At 35.5% G+C, this 15,762-nt stretch overlaps 1 protein-coding gene across 1 annotated transcript in view; it reads left to right on the forward strand.

Moving 5' to 3' along the window:
* The window catches only part of CLINT1 (clathrin interactor 1), a 53,473-nt gene that overhangs the window by 26,341 nt on the left and 11,370 nt on the right, over positions 1 to 15,762 (forward strand). The window contains exons 2-8 of the mRNA XM_049829295.1: positions 1,634 to 1,738; positions 2,411 to 2,507; positions 4,042 to 4,150; positions 5,050 to 5,214; positions 9,245 to 9,419; positions 14,361 to 14,604; positions 15,138 to 15,219. Of these exons, the coding sequence (XP_049685252.1) occupies positions 1,634 to 1,738; positions 2,411 to 2,507; positions 4,042 to 4,150; positions 5,050 to 5,214; positions 9,245 to 9,419; positions 14,361 to 14,604; positions 15,138 to 15,219 (977 nt within the window). The remainder of the gene's footprint in view (positions 1 to 1,633; positions 1,739 to 2,410; positions 2,508 to 4,041; positions 4,151 to 5,049; positions 5,215 to 9,244; positions 9,420 to 14,360; positions 14,605 to 15,137; positions 15,220 to 15,762) is intronic.

The raw sequence follows: 15,762 nt of genomic DNA on the forward strand, positions 1-15,762 counted from the left end.
ATAGATAGGTTCTGTTAGCTTGCTGATTATTTATTCAGTCATGTAGCTTACACTGTCTTTAGACACAAAGTTGAATAAAATCATACATCAGAATCTGACAGCAGGAATTCTCATGCTGAGAATCCAAGATTAAGTCCAGGAATTTTATTCTGTTTTAACAATTACCTTCTGTGTCCCCTTTCAGACTTAAGGGGATCTCATTCTTGTTTCTACTGTTTATAACTCCCAGTTCCAAGATCTTTGCTATCCTTATGCCAAATAAAATTGAACAGGTATTGCTTGAATTCTGCTTTGTGCCAACTTCTACATGGACAGAGGGATGACTATTAAGCATCTTGATTTTTTCTTTTTTTTTTTCTTCCCCTTCTAGTCCTTTCAGGTTCAGAGGATTTTTTTAAGCAGCAAATGCCTTCTATGCATGGTATTATAAGATTTTTAGATCTTTCCTACAGTTTAATCAGTTTGACTTTATAAGATGATTTGTGTTGAATGCAGTTATCTTGCAGGGTTTTTTTAGCTTCTGAAACCAGTTGTATGATGTACTTTTAACAAGTAAAGTATCAAAAGTTTGATACAATAGGTGTACACATGTAATTTCTAAGTTATTTCAAATACACTGCAAAGTATATAGGGAAAGCAGAGGTCACTAGGTTTCCTTTTACCAATGTTTTCATTATGATTGTATGCTATATTGCTCCATAATTAGAGAGTTGTTTTTCAAACATTCTTCATATGAATGATGCTTTGGGCCTGCTCACTCACCTTAAAATATAAGGAAAATCATTATGTTATCAAATGTATCTGGATACTTTCAGGGGCACAAAGGAGGTTGCTGGGCTTATAGTTGAAGGTTACCAGTTTGAGAGAGTTGTTTAAAATAAATAATCACATATTGACTATTCTAATATAACTGATATGGAAAAATTGCTTCCTTTTTCCAATTTATGTTCTTCTGTGAACTCTCGTAGATACAGCCTGGGCTCCTTATAGTGTTTGTATTCCTTTAATTGTAACAGAGTGCTTTGCAGCTTTTCTTGTTTTGCTGTTTTCTCTTAAATAAATTAAGCTAGGAAACAGACTTGGTAGTGAATCTAATCTCCCTTACTTCAGTCTTCTGTGTGATTTTTTTTTTTTTCTTAATTTTTAATTTTTTTACTAACACCTGTTTGGTACTGATATTCTTGAGTTTCTCTATAGCACTCATCATTAAAAACAAACAAACAAAAACTGCTTCTGATTGAGTTATAAAGCCTCTTGCAAATAACTGTACACTGTACAAACCTGTAAGCAAATGATATCTAGTTGGGGAAGCTATCAGCTTTGACTCTAGTGGTTCGGTTTGGATTTTAAGTGGACCGAAAGCCATTTTTACTGGACTGAATCCAGCTGCAATGTAATCTCTAGTTTCTCATCTGTATTCTTGAAGACTAATAGCATAGTAAAACCTCCTTAAAGATAACTTAAATGTGTTGCATAGTGTCCTCAGGGTAACTTCTGCACTAAAGATGTTTTCTTTCCCACCCTATAGAGGTATCTCATTAAGTGAGATACACACTAGTGTCATTATTAAGTTTTCATGTGTTTCTCAGTTTTGATGCTAATCTTCATGTGTGTTAATTTTTTTCCTTTGCAGCACCAATGTGGTTATGAATTATTCAGAAATAGAGTCTAAGGTTCGAGAAGCAACCAATGATGATCCGTGGGGACCTTCGGGGCAACTCATGGGAGAGATTGCCAAGTAAGTGATAATTTGGTTCAGTGATGAAGAAGAGAAATGTGGTGCATTTTATACGGGAATGTGAAATTTGCTGCTAAATCAACTCTGTGGTATGCTGACTGATAATGCTGAAAAGTTGCTGTAAATCAAGTCTTTTTTAATGCATAATCTTACAATGTATTGAAAACTGTCAAACAAAAAACGAAGTCAAGGTATTTTTTTTCAAATTCTTGATTTTTTTTTATTTATGTAGCCTCATAAGTCTTCCAATATATCTGACTTTTTTGGAGTGTTTATTTTCAAACTGCTTTCTTGTGACTTTTCCAAGTAGTGCAAAACATGTTAAATTCTTCCTTGAACATTTTTTCTGTTAAAATAAGTTTGGAAGTTGCATGTTTGACTAGTTGCAGTTGTTATTAGGGTATTTGTGTTAAACATTATTTTTGTTATAAATTAGTGAAGGTTCTTCTAATGCCTCAGATTTCTAGAATTACTTTTTTCTTCTGTAGTACTGGTATGTAAATTACTTCTATATGAGTAATAAATAAGGATAGCTTTTTCCCTTGTAATGTCATCAAATGTGAATGGGCTTAGATCAAGCCTGCCATCTACTGTCAGCCCTGAGTCTTAACACGCTATTGTGGCAAACCACAGAGAATAAAATTTCTTTACTCCTTTTGTTTATTTCTTTAGGGCTACTTTTATGTATGAACAGTTTCCAGAACTTATGAACATGCTTTGGACTCGAATGCTGAAAGACAATAAAAAGAACTGGAGGAGAGTTTATAAGGTGTGTATGTATATGAGCTGGAAGTATTCAAGACTTAGAGTTGGTCTATGAAGGACATAATGCTTGTTGCTAGTATAATGTTCTGATGCAGTGTCTTATTTAGCTACTGCTATATCACTTACTCTGCTAGCAACCTATAATTTCTTTCCTAACTATAGGCTTTATAATTCTGTTACTGAAGTCAAAGATGTCTTTCAAATGCTCTATATGGAAAAAAACAAAATTCTAGCTTTAGAAGTGTGTCTAAGATCCACTTAACAAACATAATAGAGCAATTACATTTTTCTGATATTCAAGTATTGGAGTAGCATTCACATTTTGAATCTACCCAAAGGAGTTGTTATAGTACTCCATGAGAAGTAGATGATAAGTTATTGTGCTATCAGGAAATTGTTTTTGAAGGAATTCAAGAATACCTGAAATAAAATGGACACTAATCTGAATTTTCTGCCAATTTCTTATTCCCTAAACATGGTAGTTTAGCTTTGGACCAAATTTTCTTGCAGATCTTATCATATGAGGCTTTTATGTCCTACTTGCCTTTTGGAAAAAAGAACTGAATCATTTGCATTTTTCTTGTCTCTGGCTAATTAGCATGGTACAGAAACTTTTTGCTTAAGATTATATCATGCTGCACTTAAAGTGGTGTTCAATGTTCACTGAATTATGCAAATATAACCTCATTTTTTTCAAATTGATGTATTAGACTAGCTTATATTTTGTTTTTCTTGATGCCAGGATTGTAACAAGACAGAATTAATTCTAAGGCATGGTTTGTGCTTTTCACAGGTGCTTGATGTTTTGTATTCCTAGTAATTGTTTTCCCTGAAGTACAATATAAATTAATATTTAATGCTATCACACATAACTACTTAATGTTATAAAGACTGCTTGGAATTGCTTATCAGGTTTGGATAGGTTGAAATATAATGATAGTTTTAACTGATAAAGGCACTACTTTGGAGAAAGTGCATTAATTTTCTTCTAGATAGAAATCCTCAACGTAAAAAATTGCAATTAAAGTACTACTTAAACTTCATTTGTTTTGTCACTTGCTTAAAATTGTCCTGAGATGCAGTTTTGTATATCCATTGCATCCTGCAGAAGGCTTCTTAAATTTCTGTAGGAATTTAATTTCTGTAGGAGTTACTTTTCAGTGAAAACCATTGGAAAATTGTGAACAAAAGAGGCAAAAGAAAATGCTTCATTTAGCAGGGTTAACTTTTTCTCTTAAATTGCTACTGCTGTCTTTTAAAATAAGCAGTAGGTGATGAAGGTAACTACTTGTGATTTAGTAACAACAAATTAGTTTGACAAATACAGTTTTGATATTCTAAAGAGCAAAAGGTGCATGTGGGGAAAACATTGTGCTTTTTCTGTGTGAACTCATATAATAAGCATTTATTTAAAAGAGGAAAGTCTTAATACTTACTAATTTGGGGAGGGAGGTAGGTTTGGTTTTCTATTGCTTTTTTTTTTTTTTAAAGATAGAGCTTTTTTTCATGCAATCATAAGGTGCTTTGTATTTTTATAGTCTTTGCTGCTCCTAGCTTACCTCATAAGGAATGGATCAGAGCGTGTTGTTACAAGTGCCAGAGAACACATTTATGATTTGCGATCCCTGGAAAATTACCACTTTGTAGGTGAGCAATAGAAAAATCTTATAAGCAAATTAAAACAGTAGTTGGAGTTGTCAGTCACCTGAACCAGCTTAGAAGCTTCCCCAGTCTAATTAGAATGTGACTGTTGCCAGTTGTGTGAAGAGTGCAGAATCCAAGACGTGGGACCCTAGAGTATTAATTAGTGAAGACAAGAACTTGCAGAAAAGACTGCCTAATAACAACAGAACCAACACAACATGAGTGTTCGGGTTTATATTAAAATATGCACTAGAGACTGGTCCCCTGTGGTGTCCGTAAAGGAATAGCTTTAATCATATGGGAAGAAAAGGTTAGAGCTCCAAAACACACACATCTGTTTGAAGCTGGGTTTTTTTCCTCCCACCAAATAATATTTACAGTGCAAAGGCAGCAAGGCCAGTGTGTGTTTTGAATGTGAAAAAAGCTGGGAAAGGAGCACATTTAGCTTGTAGTACATCCCAACTGAAAGCAATTTTTCAAAAATTCAGTTTTCCAATAAGACTGAGTTCTTACAATTAAATGTGTAAAACCTGTACTAAAAAGACTGAGGAAAAGGGGTTATATTTTGAAGGCTTAAAATTGTTTAAGTGGAGAATATAATTTCTCTCTCAGTCTTTGTTAATCTTTTCAATGTTTCAGCAGCAGTTAGATGCTTCTAAATACACCATTCAGTGAAAACTATCATTTATCCAAGGATGAAAATTTGTGTTGAAACAAATTATTTGATACTTTCAAAACAAATGCAGTGGACGTTAGCAGCCATAAGATCTTTCTCTGACTGCTGTGTTCATAATTCAAATTTTCTTATCAGTTTGATGTTCAGTATTGCTGCCTCTGATTTATTTTTTTGCTTTTTTCCCCCCTCTTCCATCCATCATCTTTATCCTGCATTACCTATACAGATGAAAATGGCAAAGACCAAGGTATAAACATACGCCAGAAGGTAAAAGAAATGGTTGAATTTGCTCAAGATGATGATCGACTTCGGGAAGAAAGAAAGAAAGCAAAGAAGAACAAAGACAAATACATTGGGGTTTCTTCGGACAGTGTTGGAGGGTTCAGATACAGTGAGTACTAGGCTTTCTTGGTCAAGGATTGACAATCTCAGCTTTTAACTTGGCTTAGATAACACCAATAACTTAAGGAATTTCTAAGGTGCTCCTTTCAATGCTTTTTCTTTACATTTCTTTAACTGTCAGTGTTGCTATTATAAAAGAAATCTTGCACATTCACCCCCACATACAAATCTAAATGAATTACTTTAAAAATCTTTAAGTTAGTCTTTTTTAGACAAAAACTAACTAGAAACTAATACAAATTATATTAACACATTGGTTTAGCAAAAACTTAGCTGTTTTGTTTTTATCCATAGGCAGAGTCTCATTGTGAAATGAATGCTGCTGTAGCAGTAGATAAATAAATGCCCTTATTAAGTCAGGGTCTCTTAGTAAGCCTTTAAAAAAAAAAAAAAAGTGATGATACTTTCCACCTACCACAGCACAGGAATTGCTTCACCTACTCCTGCCAACCTCCTTTAGAACCGTTGGTTAATTTGGGTTAGGGCTTTTAGGGCAGTAATACTGTTTGGGTGAAACGATGTAGGTGGTATATGCCATTAGACTTTTTAGTTTCCCAGATAATACTGTTTGGACACTTGAAAGATATCTTTGGATTATCTGTATGGGTTCTGATGTCTGTCAGATCTGACTTTAAATATATCCATAAAGTACCTTGTAAGTGATGGAGCTTATATTTCAGGAGTTTACCTATACAGTTGTTACTGTCTCAGTTTGTGTGATTTTTAAAATCTTGTTTGATTAGTGCTGCAAGTCCCATGTGCTTTTTCGAAGGAGGGCTCCCACAGGCAATACCAGATTTACTTTGTGTAGACATAGTGAGCTTGCAGCTGGATGTTGGTTGCATAGCACAGCAGACCCATATGCAGGCTGGAAATTTAGTGCAACACTGCTCATCCCTAAATCCTAGGGAATTCCAGCTGACAGGGAAGAGGCCATAATTAACACCAGAAAGTTAGTTCTAAACTTTTTTGTTTAAAAAAATCCCTATATATATTATCTTTCAAATATGTATATTATATATGTTAAAAAGATGTGTGTGAAGGGTCACTTGGTCATCTGCTCCCTCATTGAAAAAATCAGAAAACCTGCCATCAGATTTTCAAAAATCAAAAATTCCAAAAACTAAAGAATCCAGCTGTCATGTATCTCTGCCCTCATTGCACAAGGTGCCAGTCCTATATCCAGCTTGGGTCTGGTAATTGCAATGGGACCTTCATTGCAGAGGTCATGCACACACAAAACAAAAACCCACAAATTAAAAAACCCCATCATCCAAATGCTGTTGAGAGGTAGTCTGATGTACCCTTGCTTCTGGAAATGCACCCGTTTTGTTGAGGTGACTGATGTTCTTCATGTGTGCAATGAGTTCTGTCAGACTATGCGTCTTCAGCATAGTGTGTAAGATTTTGGCCTCGGAGGATGTAATGCCATCAGCTTGCCTTTGTTTAGAGAGGACACAGTTTTCTCTGACAGCCTTGATTAGATAAAGGCACACAACCAGTACTATGTTTTGCTTATCAAGTCCAAGTGTGCAGCTTCCTCCTCGCTCCCCAGTCCCTGCCCTAATGTGTAGCAGGGATCTGAGCCTGAACTGGCTTTTATGTCTGGTATATCCCAGCATGTCATCCATGATCCAGCTGTCAGTCTTGCGATGTTTATCTGTGTTTTCTTTGGCCTGAGTAAATCCTTGGCTGCATTCATTAAGGGATGAGTCCCAAAGTCACAATGGCACAAGGCTCTGGTTTGCTATAGTCAGTGACTTCTTTGAGAAGGGTTTGATATAAGAGCTGAGTAGTAGCTGTGCAGGACTTAAACTTCACCTGTCCCTCTCTGGTGCTATGTATGGTTTTTACTCTTCTTCCCTGTGAGCTTTAAACTTAGATTTGCTCTCTTCTGTTTTAGACAGGTTACTTCTCCATGTTCCTCTGCTGTCCCTTTTCCACATATGCAGAGTAGTTGAAAAATCTCTCTCTATGGCAGGATATGTCTTGCTTTATTATACTCTTTTAGGCTTTTGCTACCTGGTTGGAATTCTGGTGATTCTCTTTTTAGGAAACACTTATGAGTCACTGCATTTGTAGTTTAAGTATATGTCCCTCTGTTCTTCCACTGAGCTTATCTTTTGACTTGCTCTGTACAGAGTCGTGATCTAACCCTGTATGCTGGGTAGAAGTCTTTCTCTATATGCTCTTTAGTTACCATTCAAGTTTTTTAATTTAAAGGACTGCCTTCTTTGGCTTGTATTTCATTTTTATGGTAAAGAATTTTTAATTATCCCTTTATTTGTTGAGTGAAGAAAAAAAATTTTTTTTAAAAAAATCTTTCTAGCAGCACAAAACAAATTTTTTCCCAGGTCAGACTTCTAGTCTGAAGGATTCTATTTATTTAAATATAAAATGCTTGTATTTTCAGAGTTTTCCTTAGTTCTTTTTGTCCTGAAAATACTGAGCTCTCGGGGTTTTTTATTTATTTTAAAATTCCTGTTGCACAAGAAAACCTTCTAATGGAATCTACATTAAAATGCTTGAGAGCCTGGCATAAACTAAATAAGGCCATTTTAGTCTCCTGCAAAATTTAACAGTAGTACATTTCTTAGCAATTTCTCCTTTTTCAGTGATAAAGATCTCGCTGAGTATCTTGCTGATTTGTAACAGGTTCTCTACTTTGAAAAAGTTTGTCTATCGTTTATGAATCTAAACAAATGTCATTGGAGACTTGCAGTTCTCTTCAGTAAGAAAATACATCCTATGGTATATTGAACAGATATAACTCAAATTTTGCACCTTGTAGTGCTGGAATCCATCATTTTCTTTTTATTAAAAATGGCTTAATTGAATACATCTTAAACATTACCTGAGCTACAATATAATTTGTATGTAACTTGATGTAATGAATTTTTCACAATTCTTCCTTTCTGACACTCAATTTTACTCACCTCAAGTTAAAAAAATTTAACTAGTATTTTGCATTTTTCAATAGTACAAAAAATGCCTTGTTTCATGTGTGCAAGGGCCAAAATATAAAATGTTTGTCTAAAAGTGTTGTCTAGAAACTGAGCTATATTGGGTTGTTTTATATACCTGTGTTTTCAGCAGAAGGTCTGATAAAAGATCACAATACAAGTTAGTAAAGTGTGCTGTGCTTCTGATAGTGAAGTCTGTTAAAATGTAAGTGTTGTTTTTGCTTTTAAATTAAACTTAGATTGCCTGGGTTTGTATAAATAAACCCAAGCTTAAATTTCTTGAATTTTCTTAATGAGATTGTACAGCAAATGTACTTAAAGTAAAACCATCAGCTGATTGTAAGCTAAGATACCAGTATTGAGGTCTTGAATATGTGATTAGAAGGAAAATGTTTTTGATTTCTTGAGTGTTTAGTAAAGATGTTCAGAGTACTCAGTGGCTGCTGAGAAGCTGATTTGCCTTACTGCCTCTTCTTTTTTCAACTCTTTAAAAGGTTTGTTTTTTTTTTTAGTCACTGAGTGTGGAAAAGGAAGAACAGAAAGTTATCATGCATTGCACACTTATGTCTTTCAATATTTTGGTACTGTGCTTTTATGTGTTCATGAATGTCAATGTATAAAAAAACCCATTGATTTACCTCTGAGCACACAGCTTGGCCAAGAATGGAATATCGGGCATTAAATGACTCTTACAAAACTGGCACATCCCATTTCTGATAAGCTGCTTATGCAGCCAGGGTTGATTGTGCCTCTTGTGCTTCTCCAGCAGAGTCCAACAGTCTCCTGATGTTCTGGGCTGTGCAGTGCATTAAGATTGTGTCATTGTCATAAACAAAAGTCTTTGAATCTGCATTCCTGCCACTTAATGATTGGCATTACATGCTGTGCCTTGCTGTAATAGTGTTGATTCAGCACTGTGGGAGCTTTCAGTTTGCTTTGAAAACTTTTAAGGTTTATGTATGTAGGGCAGGGGGGCTTGAGAGTGATTCCAGAAAGACTGCAGGCATTTTTTTTTCCTGTTATCTTTAGTATTTCTTATCTTAATGCCTTACACAGGTGAAAGATATGATCCTGAGCCCAAGTCAAAATGGGATGAAGAATGGGATAAAAAAACAGCTTTTCCATTCAGCGATAAGTTAGGTGAGCTGAGCGACAAAATTGGAAGCACGATCGATGATACCATCAGCAAGTTCCGAAGGAAAGATAGAGAAGACTCTCCAGAAAGGTGCAGGTACTAGAGTTATTTTAACATGAATTTATTCTGTGAAATTGCTATTATAAAGCTCTTTGTTGTTGCTGATTATTAGTTACTCTGCCATTCTTTTTGTCCGTACAGAAGCATGTGTGGGTTCAATACCTCCTTCCTGGACTTCTTACGCAGCTCTTACTGGCCTTGGGGAATAATGTAGCTCTGTCAATAGTTAACTGCTCTTGGCTGACTTCCATTACTGCCCCTAGCTTAGATAGCTGCTGGCAAAGCAGGGAATTTGGCTGAAATTTCCTAAGCTTTCCTTGCCTCAGCAATTCAGTGGTCTTCCTTGTGCCAGTATACTAGAGGCTGCCGTTCAATGCTAGTTACTCTGAATGCTGAAGTGCCAAAGAGGAGAGAGATACAAAATTGCTTAGACCTACTTTGACACAGTGCTTCTCCCCTCAGCTGATCCCAGGAAGAACAGACTGCAGGTGACTTTTTTTAAAGTCAACTTCAGTTGAACCTTCTCAAGAAACTTGTTGTGGTTTACATCTGGTCATTAAATTTTTTCAGTAAAGAAGAAAACCTACCCTGCTTTGCCTGCAGAAAGAACTTTACATACATCACCCTTCAACAGGTGCATTGAATTTTATTACCTGGAGATCAAATTTGTACTTAACAGAATCTGAAATTGCTGTAGAGAAAGTGCTCAAGTATATTGAAATAATTCCCTTTTGGGAAACAAAATTCAAATTTGCACTGAGATTTGATTAATATTTTTTACAGGAATATCTTCAGATGCAGTCACACATTTTTATATATATGTGTATAAAAATAGACATGCAGATGTGTATATATTACAAAATTCAAGCAATTTTGCACAGAAACAAAAGTAATTATAATGGTAGCATTTCTGAGAAAAAGGCAGTATGGTCGTCTTGCTAGGGCATTAATAAATCATAAAACTGGTATTCTTTGCACACATCAGAGTTCCCTCTTAGAACTTACTATCAGTAGACTACAAAGAGAAGGGATCAGAAGGAAAGTAAACAATTTCAAATTTAACAATGGTATATTGCTGTGTGCTTTTCTGTACTTACCTTTCAAAAGCACCTTGTCACATGACATCTGTAAACTCACTGTCTGCATTTCATGTAGAGGATGTACAGTAAACATTTTTTATCTTATTTCCTTTGCTTTATTTCTGAATGGCTCCTAGTCTCTTACTTGTGCTGGTATAAACTCTTGTACCTTCCAGTGTTTCATCTTTATAAAAAGCACCTTATTTTGAGGACTTCTGCACTGTACATCTCCTACCCCAAGTCACACTGATCTTTTTCTCTGGCTAATATTACATTTTTCATTTTTGTTTTGCTCTTGTAACCCTTGTCCCTTCCTTTTTATTTGTCTTCTACTTTTTTTGGTAAATGTCAGTTCTGGTATTTTTCTCAAAATTTATGAAAGTAATAAACTCAGGACTAGAAATGAAAGGAGGATTTTTTGGGATATATATGAGCAAAAACAATTTGGTAGTTGCAGGTTATCCTGCCATAAGAAGGAATCCAGGTTGTGGTAGCATGGCTTCTCTAACATTGCTTTGGCTGCCAGCCTGAAATTTCCTTTTGGCTTCTCTTGGCATGGAAGGTATTTTATCAGAGTGTTGAAATGAAGGGGTTCCTTTCTACAGAAGGCATCAAAGGATCAAAGAAGATTGAACTCAACGTTATAGAATGGCTGTCTATTTATACTTAAAGATACTGTAAATACAAACCTTATAATTCACGTTGTATTAACAGGATACTATATTTTGTATGAAGTTAAATATTGAAACGGAAAGAAACATGAAATTTTGTCATGTGACTTAAGCTCACAACATAACTTTCTCTTGTAAATGTTTCATGAATACCAGCATTTCTGTGTTTTCACGCTTCAGCAATTTTTTTTCTAAAAACACAAAAGAAGCTTCCAAAAACTTACTAGTTTTTGTAGCCTGCTGCTATATAACATTGAATTAAGTTGCTGTTTTCCTTGGAAAAGTGACTAAATGGTGAAACTCATTCAGCTGGCAAATCTGCTGTTGTATATTCTGTTGTTTCAATCTTAATAGCTTTATAAATCATTATTACTTTAGTACTGTAAAACCAATAAAGGTCTTTACCACAAAGAATAAATGTGACTTACATATCTTCACAGTGGTTAATGGAATTTGGATGACACAATCTTTACCTCCAATATACACACCAGAAGAACTTGGCCAAACATCTGGATTTCTGATTCTACTTGCAAAGCTAGTAGTTTGCATAGAAGGAAAAAAATATGCTTGAAGTAACTAAGACCTTAACCTGTGATACAGCTGGCTTGAGTTTACAGTAGATTTCAGTGAAACTGCAGTTCACATAGCTAACTCTGGAGAAGCTTAGTCTGTGCTTTTTCTTTAGAAGAAAAGTGTTAGTACTGCTGGGGGGGAATTAGATTATCCCCTTGGAAGTACAGAAGGCAAGAAACAACACCCCATGGGTGGGAAAACCTCTGTTGTACGTTCACAGTGCTTGTTAGGTCTTAGGTGAATAAGTCAGTTGCTGCCCTGAGTCCAGCTTTGTATGCTGAAGTTCTGTTTTCTAAATTACCTGCAGATATACAGAGGTTCTTCTGAAACACTATACTTTTTTCACAAGAATTCTTAAAACTCTGTCAATCCTTGTTTCTCCAATATTCAGAAATGTCGATGCAGGTAACAGACTAGAAAGGAAGCAAAACTTTTAGTACACCTATAAAAGGATGCAACAACCATGTTTAAATGCAACTTCCGTGTAAAGGATTACTCTTGTAGTAGGATATAATTCAGATAGTCTTGAAGTATCAGTAAACTACTTTTATTGCCTTAAAGAATGTTAAAAAAAACCTCCACACCACAAAAACCTTAAGGCAGAGAAAAAGAGCATGTATCCATACTTTGATTTCTGGAAGTTGCAACTATATACTGCCTTTGCAGAAGTTTTTTAAATTATTTGGTGCAATACTAGCTATAATTTTTATTTCTTTATTTTTTTAATAATATTCATTCTGCAATTCTCAGATGAAGCATTGCAATTTTACTATTCAGCTCACAGTAGACGCACTTAAAGGGAACATTAATCTGTATTTTTTGTGTGTGTGTGTGTTAATGTAACCATTAAAGAAAAATAAAAAACAGATCTCCTGAGACAGTTTGGAAGCAGTACAAGTTGTCACAGAAAACTGACTATTGTAATATTTGTCCTGCTTTCTGGCATATATGTTTAATTTCTTTTCTCAAATCTTTTAGACATTTATTTTGCTGTGGATCACCAAAGACTCACTTTTTTCTATTCTTACGTTAGTGAGATTGAGCTCTACCAGTTCTGTAGCAATGGCTCCATTGATCAGACTTTGATGGTTGTCAATCACTTCTTCAACTCACAGAACGTTTATATGGACTAGGCAGCTCTGTAGTGATGACAAGAAATACATTGCAGCAGGTTTTAAGAGACTTGAGCCTTAGTTGTTACTGTCCTGGTCTTGGATACTTTGAACATGCATCTAAAAGGCAACATTATCCACACTCCTTTGAGGCTTTTAGGATGGATGTACCATGTATACCATGCTAATGTGCAGATCAGTCTTCTCTGGGGGCTTGTGTTAAAATCCTGATGTCACAAATAAAGATGTGGTTCCTGGTCCCCTCTGGTGTATTTGTGCACGTAGGCAGGCTATCTGCAGAAATCCAGAACTGGAACAGTAGGCGTGTTGTTTCAAGTCAGGGTTGAAGTGCCTTGGGAGGGTAAGGTTAGGTGATGCCATTTGAGCTCACTTGTCTGTGTAAGGCTGGCTCAAGCAAATGCCGGTATGCGCTAGGTTGGCCAGCAGCTATGATATTTTTCTTTTAAAAATAAAGAACTAAAAAAGGGAGTGGGCATTTACGTTCACTGATGTTAATGAGTTGAGCCATCCCCTGTGGTGAGTAGGTAATGTGTATTCCAAAACCCCCTCTGTTGTTAACAGAGAACAAAGGCTACTCTCCAGAGTATATTGCAGTTACTGTCGTATTCCCGCCGACAAAGGGAAAGCCTTACCTAAATTTTGTAGTTTTAGTATTCCAGCGCATTATTAAAATATAAAAACCTTCCACTTTCAACTATGTTGCTAAGGGAATTGCTATTTCAAGATACGTTTCAATATATTTAAGCTTTCTGTACAGCAATTTTCACTGTTATGTGCAAATCTTGATGATAACAGGCAACATGTCTGTTGGTGGGGGGCAATTGGTTTGTTTGTGAAAGACTTAAAATATAAAAGTAGAAAATGTAACAGATTAAATATTATGCAGTGACCTCTAAAAGGTTTTTGCCTAAAATGGTGACACTTTTGTTCTTTTGCATTTTAAGAACGCATATGTGTTCTCTGATAGAAAATGAATAGTGTCATTGTATTGTGTAATTCTGTAAACATTCTTTTTCTGCAAACATCTTAAAGAATATAAAAGCCTGTTTCTCTGGAAAGGGAAATGAGTTGAAATAGGAATGGAATTCTTGAAATCCAAAAGATAGTACCTGTATTTGCTTCACTGCTTTCTGACTCTTGGTTTAAGTACTGAGCAGACCTGCTAACTTAACTTTTGTTGCTGAAGTGTTACATAATGTGTGTGGGAGTTCCTGTCAGAAGGTAATTAAATGTACTGGATTTAAACACTGATTTCCTATTACCCTTTGCTGTGGACTTGTAGTTAATGTTTAACAAAATAACTTGCTTTTCTTCATCACTTTTGTACAATAGGTGCAATGCTGTGTTATGCAGATGCATTATGTAAGGGTAAAACATTTCCTTTCTCAAATGTAAGAGAAGCAGTATTTTTGTTACAAACCATAACTACAAGGAACTAGATTAATAAAACCTCTTGTGGCTTAAGCCAAATGTCCCCTTAAGTCTATCATGAATGGTATTCCATTGCTTTTGTTTTTCTAGTGACAGTGATGAAGAAAAATCAAGAAGAGGTAAATCTCCCAAAGCTGAATTTAAAGATGAAGAGGAGACAGTGACAACGAAACACATTCATATTACACAAGCTACAGAAACTACCACCACCAGACACAAACGCACAGCAAATCCTTCGAAAACCATTGACTTGGGAGCAGCAGCACATTATACAGGGGATAAAGCAAGTCCAGAACAAAATGTTGCTGGTCATACTGCACAGTCAACAGCAAAGGTGAGACAGCAGAGCACAGTAAAATGTGACTTTGGAACCAGTTTTCTTCTAAACTCTGAGGCAATTTCTAGTTTAGGATAGAATTTTTGTTATGCAGCCTTCAAGAGAACTATTTTATCAAAAATGCTTAACTGGGGTTTTAAAAGGCAGTGGAACAGTGTAATTACTAAATGCCTTTTTGTGTGATTGTTTTAAGATGTAGAATTTTTTAAATGTAGTCATAACCATGTTTTACTCTCTTCAGGAAAGCAAAGATAAAAACTTGGCCTGAAGTGTGAAGGATTCTCTGAACCTGCACACTTATTGACGAGTTATCAAGTTCTTCAGTTACCAGAAAAAAACCCTGAGCCACTAGCTGTTCACTATTTGATTTGAAATTTAGCCAGCTTCCAGTGATTGTTGGCTTCAAAGACAAATCTGCCATCTCTCCAAAACAAAATGAAGCACCCAAAAACCCCAGAAAACTTCTCAATGTCATTTAAGATGAGTGATGACATCATGAGATGAGATCTATTGTGTGATTTCTTCTTCAGGCTTCTGTACCCTCTGGCAGCAAGTCGTCTAATGACCTGGTTGATCTGTTGTTTGATGGAACTAGCCAGCCAGTCTCAACAGGTAGGCACATTTTGGTTTTATTTTCTTAATGCATATTTTGAACCATTCCTGAGGATAAGCTTGTTTGTTGTTATATAGAGTGGTAGATAAATTGAGAAATGAATACTCAAAAAATTTGGAGCTGCCTAGAACCTTTTGTAGCAAGGTACTGTATGTGCTATTGCATGGGACTAATAAACGTTAGCAAGCAGCACAAAGATTAACTGCCAGATCAGTCAGAAACTGTGTTTGTAATGCAGTTATTTATAATTAACTCTAAAAGCAAGTGCAATCCATTCACATTCAAGCATTTCTCATAGTGCAATTCAAAGGCTAGGCAGCTGGAGGTGGATGATCTTCATATAAGCTTTCATCTAAAATATATGGTAAACTTGTTTCTTTATCTTATTTTGTCTTGGCACTTGGTTGATCCCAACCCTAATACCAAAAAGAAATTGCTACCTGAAAGTAAAATTAGTCACTGTAAAACGTGTCGCTTCGCTCTCTAAATGTGCATTTGAATTTTAAGTTCATTAACCTTCATATGGACTTATCCTTATGCTC

Source organism: Accipiter gentilis, chromosome 26, assembly GCF_929443795.1.
Source record: "Accipiter gentilis chromosome 26, bAccGen1.1, whole genome shotgun sequence".
NCBI classification, from domain to species: domain Eukaryota; kingdom Metazoa; phylum Chordata; class Aves; order Accipitriformes; family Accipitridae; genus Astur; species Astur gentilis.